Raw genomic sequence first — 17163 nt, forward strand, 5'->3', positions numbered from 1 at the left:
CCAGTCCTGTACCGTTGATTCCTTCCTCCTTTTTCAGTTGGGTGCGTGGGTGGGGAAGGATAGAGTAGTACTTTAAAGCACATCCTAGGCATCATATCATTTCACCCCATAAATGTTTCAGGGTAGGTAACTTTTAAAAGGCCATCAAAAAAGCCACAATCACCCAACACCTATTTACTTGTATTTGATTTATCACATGTAACAAAATTAACTCCTTAATATCTTCTGATAGCTAGTCCATGTTCAAATTAACCTGATTGTCTCAAAATTGTCTTTGTATAGTTTCTTCCCTGAATCAGGATCCAAATGAAGCCTACACACACTGTATTTGGTTGACATGTATTTTATATTAATCAGAAACCACCCCCTTCCCTTCAATGTCATTTATTTGTTGAAGAAATTGAGTCATTTGTCTCATAGAATTTTCCACATCTGCATTTTTGTGGTCATTTGTCTCATAGAATTTTCCACATCTGCATTTTGTCATTTAACATGTTTTTCTCTCTTCTAAACTGGTAGTTAGATTTTGTACTTCGTTAGGTTGAGAACCAACTCTTTTGGCTAGAATAATTCATAGATGGTAGTATGTGCTTCCTATTTTATCTTTTTTATCGCCTCAAGAGACACAAAGCATCTGGTTGTCTCAAAGTAGACCATTTTTGAAGGTAAAATAATATGAGATTTGTCTGCCTTTTAGAAATATTTCATTTGGATTTGTCTTTGAGAAGAAAATAAAACTTTTTTAAAATATTGCTGCTCTCCAACTTTACTTGTAAAATTCTGGTGATTTTATCTGTTTCTTTTATCTAGTAGGGTTATTATTTCTGACAAGCAGAATACAGTATTGCGTATCCTTGGTCTCTGTCTGCCTCTTCATTGCTCCCTCTCTCCTCCGCTCCCTTTCTGTGTATTCATCCATCTAACGTTTACTGAGAGGCTATGATGTGCCAGGTGGTATGATTGAGGCAGAGGATTAAACTGAACAAAGCAGACTCTGTAAGCCCCCATGGGTTTCTAATGTAGCAGAGGAAATGGAGTTGCAGTACCAGTGACAACAGTATCTTGTGGCAGGCTGTGACGAGGCCAGCACAAGGGGCTTTGGAAATCCTGAGGAGAGGGGCAAGCAACCTCCTCTGTGAATGAGGGTGAGCTTCCTGAGGAGGGTGGCATCTCGTCTGAGACCTGAAGGGTGACTAGGTGGTGGCAGGTGAAATGTCAAAGTGAGGGAATGGGAACCGTGCATACACAAGCCTTGGAATTTGGAGGTAGTCAGGCGGGGCGCATTTGGGGACCTGCCCAGCAGAGCGGTACCCTCTCCTCTGCCTTGGAGTGTGCTGAGATGGATACTGCCAACATCAGCCTTTGGGACCTTCCTTTCCCACCCCTTCAAGGTTGAACGGCCTGTGGCATTCTTAAGGAAAGTCATACCTTCATTCAGGCTGCTGTCAAGTCTAGCTGCCCTAGAAGCCATTCGGTCTCTCTGCATTGATCTGTTCTGGTTTATTATTTGTTGATTCAAAGTTTAACTTTTAGAAAGCAATCTTATTTTTAAGTTTTTGAAAGCTATGACTTTTATCTTTTGTCCTGACCTATCCCCGTAACTCCACATTTGTATTTCTGTCAATTTGACATCTCCATGTAGATGTGTACTAGGTACTCTTGGACAAAACAAAACTCTTGATTCTCTGTTTCCCCAACCTGCTTCTTTTTTCTGCTTGTAAAGGTACCTTATCCACCTCATTCTTTAAGCCAAAGCTTTGCTTCCTCTTTTTCTTTCTACCCCAGTTCAGTCCATTAGCAAACTCTGTTGACTCTGCTTCCCAATCCATGAACTTCTCACCTTCACCATAACACTCTTGTCCAAGCCACTGCTCTCTCTTTCTTGGACTGCTGTAGTAACCTGATTTGTTCCTGCTTCTGCTTTTGCTCCTCCCCACAGTATTCTTTATACAGCATGCAGAGTCATCTTTGTTTCTTTTATTTTCAAGTATGATCATGTGTATCATTCCTTTGGTTGAAGCCTTGCAGTGACTTCCTATATCATTTAGGATAAAATCCAAATTCTTCACTAGAATTCTGATGTGAGTACTCATCAAAACTTACATGAATCTCCAGTTACACCAGTTCTGTTTCTATTTCTCTGTCTTCCATTCTGCTTGCTCTTATCATGCAGATCTTTGTTTCTGTGTCTCTTTCTCAGTTGTTTCTGTGTGTATGTATATACATGTGTCTCTGTGTCTTTGAATTATTTCCCCTATTGCTGAGGATTTCTTTCTTTTTGCATAGTATTAAGGTGACTGTTATTTTATTTCATGAGTATAGTCTTGTTTTCCTGCTTTTATCTTTAAAAACAGATAAGCAAAATAATTTCTGTTACTCTCAAAAGTGAAAAAGATGAAAGGTTTGTTTGTTTGTTTTACCTGTGGGTCGCTCTACTGTATATCCCTCCCCTTGTGAGTTAGTGGTCATCGGCAATAAAGATGTCTGATCTCTCCATACCAGGTGTCACTGTTGAGGAAGGGTCTGTAGAGCTTGCTGTCCAGTATGGTAATTACTAGCCACGTGTGGCTGTTTAACATTAAATTAATTGAAATGAAATAAAATTAAAACTTCAGTTCCTCCATTGTACTAGCTACATTTCAAGTGCTTAATAGCCACAGGTGGCCAGTGGCTGCTGTATTGGAATGCACCCCATAGAGCATTCCCCTATTGGACAGCACTGCTATAGATGTTTTATTATATGTATACCACTTGTAAATTTTACTCATTAACCAAAAGTTCTATTTAAAATCCCTCTTTTACTACAACAAAAACACTTTTTAAATTGTGTGAATTTACATCAACATGCTACTGGTAACTGATCTTATCAAAGAATGGACACATGAAATGAAAATCTTTTACAAAGAACAGGGTACTCATTGTGTATATTAGGTCACAAAGCAATTGATGATATTTGTTTAAAAAGCTTAATGTGCTGTTCATTTTTATTTCAGATGATCCTGTACATGCAGCTCCAACCACTTCTACACGTGTATTTTATATCAGCGTAGGGGTTTGCTGTGCAGTAATATTTCTTGTAGCAATAATATTAGCTGTTTTGCACCTTCATAGTATGAAAAGGATTGAACTGGATGACAGGTATCGTATATATTTTGGGAAAGGAAAAAAATAAAAGCAGTTGTTTGCATTTACATGGGAGCCCACACACACCCATGCCCACTGGTGCACAGTGGTGCAGGGGAAGAAGGATGGGAGGCTTTCCCTAGCCAAGAGAAAAAATACTTGAAAAAATACTGTCTTTGTGTTTCTCTAATTTTATTTTTAAAAATCTGTGAAGTCAGAAATTAGTTTATTAGTTGGTGGAGAAGTAGTAGAGATCAATTTTTTCCCTATCCCCTTTGACATGAAGGGGATGTCTTAGTACCTTTTTGAAATAGCCCTGTTTCTTCCTCCTAGTTTGTCCCTCCATCACTATCCATCCTTCTATCCATCCATCCATCCATCCATCCATCCAATTTATTAACATTTATTGAGAACCTGCTATGATTTAAATCATTAGTTCTCAACCTGGTCACACATTAGAGTCATGGGTAAGCTTTTAAAATACATCAGAACTTAGGTACCCCCTTCCAGAAATTCTGATGTCATTGGTCTAGGGTGGTGTTTGAGCGTCAGTATTTTTCTTAGAGCTTTCTGGATGAGTCTAATATGTAGGCTTTGAGATACGCTGGATTAGATGTTATGCTAAGTGCTAGGAATAAAAAAAAGTAATGATATACTTCATGGCTTCAAGTATTTAATCTTTGACATTAACCCATATTATAAAAGTTTGTAAATTTGATGATTGTGGTATGTGTATTATAGTGTGGGAATAAAACAAGTGCCCGTCCCAGCCTGGGTGAGTCAAGATGACCAGGAGGATGTTATAGCCAGGATAGGGTGAGAGGTAAAGATGGAATCATAGGTTTATTTTCCTAGTGCACAGTTCTCGTTTCCCTCCTCAGTGATTCCCAGTTGCTGACTGAAGACATTCTCAGCTTCGTGACTTGGCTTTCAAGGCACCCTCCTTTACGGTCTGGAGATGAGCCTGCCTTGTCTCTCATCCTTAACTTCACGCTCCAGTTAAATGATTATTTTTTCCTCACTTTTGCCCTACACTTTGCCCTCCAGGACTTTTGTTCATGCTTTCTTTGCCCACAGGGCTCCCTGCATTTTCCACTGGTTCAAACCATTCTTAACATTTCAACTCCATTGCCGTCTCTTCTATGAACTCTTTTTTAAGCCTCCCAACCATCAATTTCTCCCTCCTCTCTTTGTCTCTCTCTCCTTCCCTCTCTGTTTCTCTGTCTCTCTCTCTTTTTGGTAGCAATTATTTTACTTTTTCCTTCTAAAATCAGTTTTTGTGTACTTGTCTCTCCTGCTGGAATGTAAGCTTTTCCCAGTTAGGGAGCAGTGCATCTTACTGCTGACTTCCCAGTCCCACATGGTGCCATTCATACAGCGGGTAAGCATATGTGTGGCAGAAACAAAAGCACAAGGGGATGGGGATCCTGGTTGGATTAATTCCTGCCCCTAACTACTCTCTGTCCCCTCTGTTACCCTTTCTTTATCTGAGTAGAGAAAGAAGAGGGAGGAGGTCAGAGTGAGAAGGGAAATTCACGGGTGGGGTGTTTCAGAGTATGTTTTGTATATATGGTTGTGTTACTTACAATCAGGTTTTGTAGAGAAAGTACTGAGGGGGGAGTGAAGTAACAGGAACATTTTGATGGGACTCAGAGAGGATATGGCAGAGTTAGAGGTCACTGGAAGGCATGGCATTTAGTGGTCTGTCTTGATAAACACATTCTCCTTGAATGCTTGCTTGTGGGCGGGGGGGGGGGGGCTCTGAACCCACAGAGATCAGAGTTGTGCAAGAACTTCAGAATCCATGGGGCTTATACCTTTGCTGCTGAAATAATTTGTTACCACCCATGAATTGGTGTTCCAGTTCTCTAGTTTTCAGGCAGATGTTCCCAGACATTGCCTGAATAGAAGCAGCTTTCATCATCACTTGTTTTCAGAGTACAGCCTAGTGGTTAAGAGCATGGACTGGAGCCAGCACGTCTCTGAATTCTGTCTGTGCTACAGGCCCAGATAGAGGAAGTTTTGTAGCTGCTTTATGTCTCAGTTTTCCTCATCTCTAAAGCAGAGATGATCATGGCACATACTTTGTAGGCATGTTGGGAAGTTTTAGTGAAATAAAAGTGTAAACTCTTAGAACAAGCCTGGCATATAGTAATTGCCATTATTATGATTTTTCTTTTCAGAAAGTTGCAGTGTGTTGGTAGTGATGGACTAATTTCTTCTTCATCTCTTTCCTATTCTACTAGCTGTTATTTATTACATGCCAGGCAAGCTAATGGTGGTGACTAGAAAGTTCCCATCCAGTGATCTAATAGCATTTAAGAGACACTGCTTCTTCCCTCTGTGCTGGGGCCACTGCGTTAACAATGGCTACCATTTCATTGAGTGCTATTTACCAGTACTGTACCAAGCACTTTACATGTATTATCTTATTTGACTCTCACAGCCACTTATGGGTATGGTACTGTCCTTGTTTTAAAGATAAAGAAACAGGCTTGAAGAGATTAAATAACTTTTTCAGGGTTGCACTTCTAGGACCAGGGCCGAGCAACAGAAGGGACTCATTATTGTTGTAATAGCTGTATTGTAATAACTCAGTACTGTAATTGTATAAATCACTTGTTATATGCCAGGCACTGTTCCATGTGCTTTTACATCCATTAATCCTCTTAATCCTCACAGCAGCCCTGTGAGGTTTGATGGGACCCATGGCTCCATGGAATTGCTTGCACAGGGATGGTACAGAGTTCTTCCATTCCTGACACTCAGGAGCCAGAGTCCTCTTATACACAGAGCTTATTTAGAGGCAGAGAATAAAACTGCCTGAGGTGTGCTCATGCCAGGGGCAGTTGGAGCCCAAGTGTGTGACTTTCCCTCTCCTGACACTATAAGCTCATCTTCTCAGTCTCTGTGTTGTGCCAGATGAGTGTATTCTGGAGATGCAGAGCTTTTGTAAAGTCCTTCCACAGAGGGATTGATCTGTACCCTGTCTATACTGTAGTCTTTCCCTGTTAGCTTGCAACTATAGGAGAGTTCACTCCTTTGTGGGATACATGAACTTGTTATTTGGCAATATCTTCATTTTCCATTATCTGCATTGCCCCATCACCCTTGCCATTACTGGTGACAGGGTCCCTTTTATTTCCCCCTATTCATTTCTGTATTCCCCTTATTCAGTGTCTAACAGGTATCACTGAATGAATGTTGCATGAAGAATTTGTTGAATGAGGAATGAGTAGAGAGAGACAGGAAACCATTCTGTTAGAGCAATAATTCTTTCCCTCTTTCAGTATATATCAATAGCTCATGTCAGCAGCAACTCTTCTGTGTGGTTTATAGCTTTCTATTCCAAGGAAGGGTGTTTTTCTCTGTTTATGGATTGATTGATTCAGTAAGTGTTAATTGCGCTCTCACTAAGAGTTGGGCCCACTTGAGGCCTCTTGTGCCAGGCCCTGGCTTAAGTGCTGGGAAGGGAGGAGTGAACAAATAGGTACTTTTCCTGCCCTCGTGGAGTTTACAGTCTGCTTGGGCAAGATAGATATTAAACCAAAAATCCCTGCTAGAATGTAGGCTTCATGAGGGTAGGGATCTTTGTTTCTTATGTTCACTGCTGTATCCCCAGCACCTGGCACAGTATCTAGCATCTAGTATACACTTAGTAGATAGTTTTTGAATGAATAATTACATAAATGAATTACACAGAAAAATAGAGAAATATAAATCATAATAAGCGCTCTGAAGGAAAATGATGATCTTTGCCCTAAGTTCTAACTTCAACGCTAAAGCAAGGTTAATGTCTTCATAACTAAGCTTACTTGCTTATGAAAGTCAAATGAGATAATTTATTTAGACTGGTGTTAAACTATTAAGTGCTAGCAAGTGTACATTTTTATTTCATTTTTTACCTCATGTGATGTAGCTATGTAGATATTGAATTTAATAGGTATCAGGGGTCGATCCCCAACTGCTCCGTGCTTCTCTCATAACAGTAAGTCTGGGCTTTCAAAGGTGTGTTCTGATCGCTTAATATTAGTGCTGTGCTTATTGTAGGGACCACTAAATATGGATGAGCGCATAACATCTTTGTATGCCCAGGCTTTTCAGGAATTCTGAGGTGGTACAAGAGTGCCACCTACTGTTGAGCTGCTGAAGAGAAACACAATAGTAAATAATTTGGGGTCTGTGCATATTTATTCACCCTGTACATTGGTTGCAGGTAATATTTGAATTATACTTTCACATACATTATACAACTTGAGCCTCACAAAAATCCTGGGAGGTAGGTTTTCTTAGTCCCATTTTATGGGTAAGTAAATTGTATTCTATTACTTCCCCCCTCTTTGGGGATGATGATGCTTCTCTCCTCTCCCCATTATTGAATCCTGGACTTTTAACAGATTTGATTTCCGACGTGGTCTTTGAGTAGTATGTACTCAGAACTCCAAAAACAGGTGCCTGGTGGTTCCAGGAATTAAGGATGTATAATATTGGTAATAATATGCATAATTAGTAATAATAACTTGTAAGTGTATGTTTGAGGGCAGGGCATTGCCCTAAAAGGATTATATTTTTCATGTAATCCTTTTAGCAACCTTTTCAGGAGGTAGTATTATGGTTATTTTGTCCACGAGGAATTTGAGGCTCCAGAAGCATTTTGCCTAAGGTCATACAGCTAGTTAATAAATGGTGGTGCTGGCAGTTTTGATTTCAAGGTTATGCTCTACATCTCTTCACTGTACTGTCCCATACCCACTATATGTGTAGACCTATATAGATCAATTTTTGAGTAGCCGCTTTTTATCATTATGTGTTTTTTTAATCATTAGGTTATGAAAATACAGAACTATTTTGTGGGGTGTGGTGATTTAAACAATTTTCATATTTAGGAAATTTGGGAGCCTCTTATGGGACTCTGCCGATTCTATAGCTAAGGGAGGCATGGAAAGTAGACCTTCCTCCTGAGGGGATGACATCCTGCCTGTGATTTCACTCTTCATGCTGAATTTCTATGCTTCACTTCTCCACTGCTGCAAAAATACAAGGGCTGAGGCGGTGAAATTGGAATGTGTGCAAGGGTGACCCTGGGATAAGGTCGTCGTCCACTGACAAGACAAAAGAACATTATCTGTAGTAATCTTGAGTATGGGGTTCACATTTATTTGAACCTACCATTTTCTGGGTCTCCTCATTACTTAAAGAATATGGCATAATAGAATGCTTCACGTGCTAGAGATTTCTAATAAGTTCTGTAAATTCTAAAAAGGTGGGATTGGGGAAGTAGAAGCAGCAAAATGTATATGATTAAACAGATTTGAACCAGGTAGGAAGTCCCTTCCCAAGCTTTGAGCACGTTGGCACGTTTGATTTGCTTTCATACTCCATCATCTGTAGGCCATTTGATTTTGGACCATCATTAAAAGAGGCCTGTCTTTATGCTCCTTTTCTTAAAAGCAATCTAATTGAGCGGCATGAGCTCTTTTCCTAAGAGATGGTTCCCTAGCATAACATTTTGTGAGGTTCAGGACTGCTATCTATGGTGTCTGAGGAATACCACGTTTGTGAATGACTATGATATGATGAACTTGCCTGGTGGTTGTGGAGATAGAAAGGAAGGAAAAAATAGAGCTCTACGTTATGAGGCAGATTAAAATTTCAATATGGAACATTTGTGATAGAGATCCATGCATTATTGTGATCTCCGTTAGGGTTTTAAGCTGGTTATAATGGCTACATGCATTTTGTATGTATGGAAAAAGGAAATTTCTCATTGAAGCTGACTTGCCAAGTATTTCTCTCTTAAAAATTGTTTGCAGCATCAGTGCCAGCAGTAGTTCCCAAGGGCTGTCTCAGCCATCTACCCAGACGACTCAGTATCTGAGAGCCGACACACCCAACAATGCAACTCCTATCACCAGTAAGAGTTAATTTAATTCTAAAGATGGTTTACTAAAATTGTCTATGTTCTGTCTTTCCTTGGTCCTGTGTGGTTAGTTACGTGTGCCATGCTGTGTACATAGTATCTAACATGTACAGAATTAGGCTTTAACTTTTGCTTTCTAGAGCATTGAATGAAACATTCCAAAATTGGAGTATTAAAATTTTAGGTTTAACGGCTAGAATTAGTTTTGGGGAGGTTTCTATAGATTATATTAAGAGGGCTGCTGAACCATCTCTATACAAATTCAGAAGGAGGATTTTCAGGTAGTTAGATAGAATAAGCCACTGATCTCTATGAAGGCAGAGACTTGGATTTTAATGAATTATTTGATGGTCTCATGGGCTGTGGTTAGGACGTTACATTGTCTTCTGATCATGATGGGAAACTAGTTGCCATTAGAGTTGAGAATGGGGTCTGATTTCCTTTTTTTGAACAGGATTTTGATGAAAGTTTTTATACTGTAACATGTAGATGTTTGGGGGAAAATAATCATTCTTAGAGTATAATTTAGACATAATGAGGACTCAGTCACCATACAAATAAGAAACTACACAATCATCAGGATAGGCAGTGGACTACAAGTCAGGGCTCAACTCACTGGTGCCATTGATTAATGAGGTTCTTGTAGGCAATTAACTATTATCTCCCCTGGGCTGACATTTACTCTCTAGCAAACTAAAATTAAGGAGTATCTGTTCTTCACCCAGTGCCCTCTTGTGGTCTTTCAGTACTGTTTCTCATTAAGAAGTACCAGGATTCTTTGGAGAAACGGATGATTCCAGGACTGGGTCGGGAATGTGTAAGATAAACCTGGGACATTTGCTGAGCCAAAAATCCAGGAAGCTACTAAAGACAAGAGCTCCCCAAAATGGGACCATTGAGCATCAGAAAGAATAATGACTGCAGTGGATTGGTGAAGTGATGTAAATGTGAAATGTAAAAATGTGTAAAAATCCACAAGTTCGTAATGATACTTTTTAGAAAAATCAGTCATTATGGGAGTTAACTAAGGCACCAAGTTAACTAAGACATTATTATGCCTTACTCTGACAACTGGCTACCTGAACTATTTCACAGTAACCAGATAGTGCTGGTTTATGAAGGAAAATGTTTTTTTACAGAAAAATCCCAGCTAATAAATGTGGAAGGAATGGTAGAATTAGAAAATCATACTTGCATCCCCTAATAAAATATTTGATTCAGGAAAAGTTTGTTAGTGTTTTAAACTATACAAACAAAGGGAAGTAGGGAACTTTACCATTTGAGGGATCAGAGTTTCACTGCCTGAATCCACTACTGAAACTTAGCATCATTAAAAGTAGGACAGCTAGTATTTTGTGCTCCCAGATGGAGTATTCTTGTCTCCCCTCCCCCTCCAAGAGTTAACCTGGATCTAATCAAGGCTGTGAAACTGACTTGCAGTTTACAAGAAATACAGGGATAGGGAAACAAGTTAGATGACACTAGAAGAGGCAGATGCTGGACATTCTCCAGGATAATTGACGCAGTTTCTTTAATAAGATGTGGCAAGAAAAACGAAAGGGAAGGAGGGGGCACTCTAGCTTAAAAGAAATCTAAGAGAAATCATAACAGCAGTTAACATCTCCACCAAGGAAAGAAAGACATAAGTTCCTCAGGAAATATAATGATAGATGTGAGAGTAGTCCAAGCTATTTATAAGAAACACATCATTGCTTTTAATGTCTAGCTGTCAAGATTTGCTCATTAGAGTCAATTCTTGATGGTGCATATAACCTTAAAGAGGTAGGTAGTAATTTATTATATATGCTAAAAGCAAAATGCACTTTAAAAAGTCAGTGGAAATACATTTATTTGTTGACAAATTTTTTTATTTACCACCAATAAGAAGTTTATTTGTTTTGTAGACATTACCTTAAGGAGATAGATACTTCATTTCTTACGTATGATAAAAACAAATAGTGCTTTTAAGAAAACCCAATGGAAATATATTTGTCTATAAATAAAAGAAGAAAGGAGTGGAAAAATTACTTGAAGACAAAATAGCCAAGAGTTTTCCAAAATAACAAAACACAACAGTCCACAGATGCAAGAAACTCAGAGAACTCCAGGAAGGATTAAACACTCATAAATGCATTCATAAATGCTCACATATGCACACACACCTAGACATATCATGGTCAAAGTGCTGATCAGTGGAATCAGGTTTTGTCAGCCTAATCCATCCATTATAAAGGTTTCCAAAGCCTTTCATGTAGTTCTTCTAGCAGCCACTGATGACCGTTGTCCAAGTCCACCCATTCTTTACGGATTTTTCTTCCCCAAAATACTATTCCAATGGGGATACCGTTCCAATTTCTGCTTGCTAACACTAACTTTTATTCTGACTTTTTTTTTGTGCAATGAGAATTTTAATTGATGGCCAGAAATTTTGTTTTGCCGTCATCATATTAAGAATGAATGGGAATTAGGGAACTGAAAAACAAATATGAATCTCACAGTGGTATGACTAGGCTGTATGGATGCCAGAATGATTAAATCAATTATATGTTTTTTTAGAAAAGATATTTTTACAAACATGTCTTCATTTGAAAAGGTTTTTTTTTGTTAGGAGACTGTATTAGAAAATCTTTGGAGAGAAAAGCAGTCCATATGAGGGATTACATTAAATTCCATGAATCAAAGCTTGTTTCATTTGGCTGAAAAGCAGTTGAAGTGGTGGCAATATAATATTATTTTAGTGTTTCTTGTTTTAATTCTGCATTTTAAGATTTTGGGATAGGTGGGAAAGTGTTTCTTTAAAATTTAGTATGACCTTCATAAGTAATTCTCCCTGTTCGTGTGTGTGCCTTTTTCCATTTATGATTCTTACATTCATTCATTCCTGTGACTTGAGTCCTGAGGTTCTAACTGAACTAGTTGATCCTGATGCCATAATAAGGGTATTTATATTTCTTGGTTTGGCTTTGTTGGCTCCTCAGGTTATCCTACCTTGCGGATAGAGAAGAATGACCTGAGAAGTGTCACTCTTTTGGAGGCCAAAGCTAAGGTGAAGGATATCGCAATATCCAGGGAGAGGATAACTCTAAAAGATGTACTCCAAGAAGGTATCTATTATCTCAAAATCAGGTTTTCAAGGAAGAAATGTTAGTAGTATAAAAATTTTTTTGTTTCAGAATTTAAGAATTTCATTTCATTTTGAGTTTAAGGCTAGAAAGCAGTGCACAATTTGTTTCCTCTATAACACTGATTTTTATTTTCCCTTTCTTTAGATTTTCAATTTGCCTTAATATGGACAGCTTTGGTGCAATTGTTGATTTTCAAGTATATTAAGGCATGATTATTAGTGTTTGTCACCTTTAAAGTATATTTTCTGTTTAGTTCTTGTCTGAAGGTGATCACTACCTAGCAGGACTCTTTGAAGCATTCTAAGTAATTCTCTCTGTGATGGAAAGTGTATGGGTTCTAGCAGAAGGCACATGCATGGGGATTGGAGTTATGCCCAACTTCCAATCCCAGTCCCACAATTTATTACCTATGTGACCTTGGGGAAATCATTTCCTGTTTTCCATGTCCAGTTTCCTCTTCTCTAAATTTGGACTCCGTTGTCTACTCTTAGACAGTTATGAAGATTAGATGAACTGATGTTCATTAAATGAACTAACACATGATAGGTGTTTGAGAGATAGGACCCTGCCCTTCCCCCTCTTGCTGGTCCTTGCTTTCTTTTTTGAGTTTCAAGGTATTGATTGGGGAGAATGCTGAAAGAAGAAGACAGAAATTAATAATAAAATACTTTATTGAGCTCTTCAAGTTGTTAAATAGAGAATTACTTTTTCCCCCCTTCCATAACTCAGTTTGGAATGTTTTGGATGCATGTGAGTCATTCTGAATTCATCTGTTTGGTTGAGATACTTGTAGGTCAGTCACAGCCAAGGGAGGGGCTTGAACTGTCTCCAGTGGCAAATAGTAATTAATGGAAGCAGATTTTTTTGGTGTTTTTGAATGTATGAGGAGAGTCCATTTTTCTCCTTTGTCGTTGCTCTGAGGCTAAGCCTAGAAACTCATAAATATCTCTACGGATACCCCATTACTGAGCTCCAGTGCTCCTGTCTATATCATTGGTTTATTTAGGATATTTCAGAATGAATTCTCATATATAGTTTAAATTTGGTATTTCAAAAGGCAAGTTAAGATATTTTGTAGTTAAAAAGAGCCTTTAACAGTCATTAAAAAACAAAGATTTGAGTCTTTTTATGCTAGGGCTGGAGTAATGTTGATCACATTTTCCCTTGTTATGTTTAAGTTGTATTGTGCCAGAAAGTTTTGTACTTATAGTTTTATGAACGTTATCATATGATCTCAATAATTATTATTTTTCCTTTTAGGTACTTTTGGGCGTATTTTCCATGGGATTTTAGTAGATGAAAAAGATCCAAATAAGGAAAAACAAGCATTTGTAAAAACAGTTAAAGGTAGGATTTTATTTCCCATTCCGTTTCCATACTGCTTTTCTGTCTAAGGTGGCTTATGTCAGCAAAATTGTTTCAGATTTTCAGTGTGTGCCAGACCTTAATCATTAATCAGTCCATGTTAATTTAGCTCATACAATCTAAACTTTTAGGAGATTTATGTTGTTTTCATTAAGGTATAGAACATAGAAGCTAATAAATTAAGACATTATATATTTATTAGATATTACTCAGGCTTCTAAATAAACTGCATCCACTTGACTTCATTTTTGCTATATCTAATATTATGTTTTTCCTAGGTTAAAATTCTTTGGTTTTTCCTTCTTAAAAAACATTGATAGTAGTTTTCCCTCCATCTCAGCACCCCTCCACCCCCAATACTGAGGACTTATAAAGAAAAAAAATGACCCCCAGACCCACTGAACCTTATGTGAATAGGTGCTATTTGCCTTTCTCTCACTCCCTCTCCTCCCTTTTTTTTGCTGTGTGTGTGTGTGTGTGTGTGTGTGTGTGTGTGTGTGTGTGTGTGTGTGTGTGTGTGTTATTTCTTGGTAGAGTTTTGCAGGTATAGCTGTAGTTGGAATTGCTGCCCCACGAGGTGTTTACATTTAAAATATTGATAGTTGTTGCCAGATTGTTTTCTAAAAGGTAGTGATAGTTTATATTTTCATGAACAGAATACCTATTTTCACATATTCTCCTTTTGGAGAAATGTGATGCTTAATTTTTCACTTACTGATTTCACTTACTGATTTATATAAAATTTTCAGTTAGAGATTCCCTATCAACATACACTAGAATGTTTTTATATGGCTTATTGCCTAATACTGGTAAATTAGCAAGTCCTTTTATAATATTAGAATTTTAATGATTTATAACTGATTTGTATATTTAAGCTTTGTAAAAGCTTCAATAATTCTTAGGTAAGTCTATTTGCTCATTTTAAGAGAGAAAATGTAATTTAAAGAGTGCTTAATGTCTGACAGTGTCTGATGTAAGTTGAAATAACTAGTTATTAATTTTGGAAAAACAAATTTAGCATTCCAAATGCAGAAATTGAGGGCAAAATTAAATTCAGTTTTATGAGTAGGAGGTGACAATTTTGTGAAGCTCACAAAGTTAATTTATAAGAACTTATGTTTCTAAATTTAGTTAAAGGAATTCTTAGGAAGCATGAAAGGTTTGTGTTTATTGTTTCTAAAAAGTTGGGTTGTACTAATCTAACAAAAAAACTTTGGAATTTGATTTCTTTTAATTTAGCAAAATTGCTTGTTTAAGGATGCTATAAACACACACTTTCTTCTTTCTAAACAGATGGTTTAACTTACTGTTAAGTAAGTTAACAGTTAATAAAATGAATTTATTCATTCACTTCTCCTAACCCCAAAACACTTCTAAAGATTGAATTTTAGGTTTGGTCCCACTAGGTTTTCTGACTAGTTTTGAAGGATACTTTACATAGTACTCTTGGTAGATGTAAAATTTGAGCCCTAAGTTTAATAATGTCTGCCTTTTGTTACAGTTTCTCCATTTTTTATAGGAAACATTCCCCCTTAATTCTAATATTTCTTCTGGGGTTTGTAAATAGTCTATGGATAATTTAGAACTGGGATATTATTAATTTGTTCTGAAGGAATGTTGAATTAACAAAAGAGGTTTCTGTATAGAATTGGGTTGATTTAGGATTGGAAATGGGGGGAAAGGAAATAATAGTGATAAGAAAACACAATGCAGATACTGGGACTGTTTCACAAGATAAGATTTCTCTTTCCATGTACCTTTGAATTGTAGTCACTTGCTTGTTTCTCTGTCTTACCACTGTAATTATAATGTTCTCTCTGAGCTAGACGGAAACAAGAGAAAGCATAGTGAGTCCTTAGCCAAGATGTGGTCATGATTTGCGTGGGAAACACAGAGGAAGTGTACTGACCACGGTATTTGCTTTAAAATTGTTAGATAACTCCACATGATTGAGTGTCTTTGAGATTTATTCTTTTGGAATGTTATTTTTTAATTGAAGCTACGTAGAGTTGACAAAGTTCTTTCACAAATATGTATGCTTTGTTACATGCTATACAATTAGAAGTACAGCTAAAAATGCAAAAATAATTTTTTAAAAGATCAGTTACTATACCTTTATTTTTTAACTTATTTATTTTTATATTTATTTTATTTATTTATTTGGTTGCACCAGGTCTTAGTTGCAGCAGGTGGGCTCCTTAGTTGCGGCTCACCTGCTCCTTAGTTGCAGCTTGCCAACTCCTCAGTTGCGGCATGCGAACTCTAAGTTACAGCATGTGAACTCTTAGTTGTGGCATGCATGTGGGATCTAGTTCCCTGATGGGAATCGAACCCGGGCCCCCTGCATTGGGAGCGTGGAGTCTTAACCACTGCACCACTAGGGAAGTCCCTACCTTTGCCTTTAGGCATAAGCAAGAAATTGGAGTTTGGCTTCTTAAAAGTTATCATTTTTCACAGAGACTTAACGGATATCCCAATATAAATTTCCAGAGATTGAAATTAGGAATCTGAATTTCACACAGTGAATATTGTGAAATTGAATTCCATGAAATAAATTAATTAATTTGAGGTTATTTGTATTAAGTTCTTGTTTTCTTTTATAGCTTCTAATTTTTTACAAATTAGAAATAAGTAGGGTTTTGTAAAAATCATTTTGTTCTTGTAACTTTTAGAATGTAAATTATTGTATAGTATTCTTTTCAAATGTATACATCTTAAAGATAGACCTTTCAGTATTTAAAATTATAAGACTAGGACCAGACTGGGTAAGGTATCCAGGAAAATGATTTTTTCTTACTAAATGTATAAAATTATTTTTTCTCCAAAGTTTCCTTAGCTCATTATCCAGCTCAAGTGTCCCTGGCTTAATAGAACATGCTTATCAAAGTTAAAAACTTAAAAAATTATGCAAAAAATGACACATCCTGAAATTACCTTTCATTTTACTTGGATCTCTGTACCAGTTGACAAGAAGGTAAACTCTTACCAAATGGGTACAGACCTCCAACTATTACTAGTTTTCAGTTCTAAAAAGATCCTTCCAGGGCTTCCCTGGTGGCGCAGGGGTTGAGAGTCCGCCTGCCGATGCAGGGGACGCGGGTTCGTGCCCCGGTCCGGGAAGATCCCACGTGCCGTGGAGCAGCTGGGCCCGTGAGCCATGGCCACTGAGCCTGTGCGTCCAGAGCCTGTGCTCTGCAACGGGAGAGGCCACAGCAGTGAGAGGCCTGCGTACCGCAAAAAAAAAAAAAAAAAAAAAAAAAGATCCTTCCAGTCCCCAAATAGTTCTGGCCATAATTTTATTAACACTTATTTAGATTACAGAAAGAGTAAAAAGGCATATTCTGCCATTTACTAAATGTTCCTAAATTTTAAGCAGTTTTTAAACAACTAGAGTTTATTTCAGCAGACATTGAGGTAAAGTGCTTTTTCAAAGAAGTAGCAAGTATTCCAAGTCCTTGGCTTTTTGTCTACCCATTTTGTATTCCTACAAAAGTTTTAACTAAGTGAAGCGGTCTGAAAAGGGAACACTAATATCACGTAATGAGAGAGGGAGTGATTCCACGGGTTGGTCTTGGAAGTAAATGAAATTTACTATTTCTCAGCTTTGACAGCTCCACTTTTAAGGATTGA

At 37.6% G+C, this 17163-nt stretch overlaps 1 protein-coding gene across 2 annotated transcripts in view; it reads left to right on the forward strand.

Moving 5' to 3' along the window:
• Positions 1 to 17163, forward strand: part of RYK (receptor like tyrosine kinase) — a 100733-nt gene that overhangs the window by 47130 nt on the left and 36440 nt on the right. The window contains exons 6-9 of one of the 2 annotated variants that reach the window (XM_060149814.1): positions 2994 to 3138; positions 8937 to 9037; positions 12013 to 12147; positions 13429 to 13515. In XM_060149814.1, the coding sequence (XP_060005797.1) occupies positions 2994 to 3138; positions 8937 to 9037; positions 12013 to 12147; positions 13429 to 13515 (468 nt within the window). The remainder of the gene's footprint in view (positions 1 to 2993; positions 3139 to 8936; positions 9038 to 12012; positions 12148 to 13428; positions 13516 to 17163) is intronic. The other variant, XM_060149815.1, reaches the window with a different exon arrangement.

Source organism: Lagenorhynchus albirostris, chromosome 5, assembly GCF_949774975.1.
Source record: "Lagenorhynchus albirostris chromosome 5, mLagAlb1.1, whole genome shotgun sequence".
Taxonomy (NCBI): domain Eukaryota; kingdom Metazoa; phylum Chordata; class Mammalia; order Artiodactyla; family Delphinidae; genus Lagenorhynchus; species Lagenorhynchus albirostris.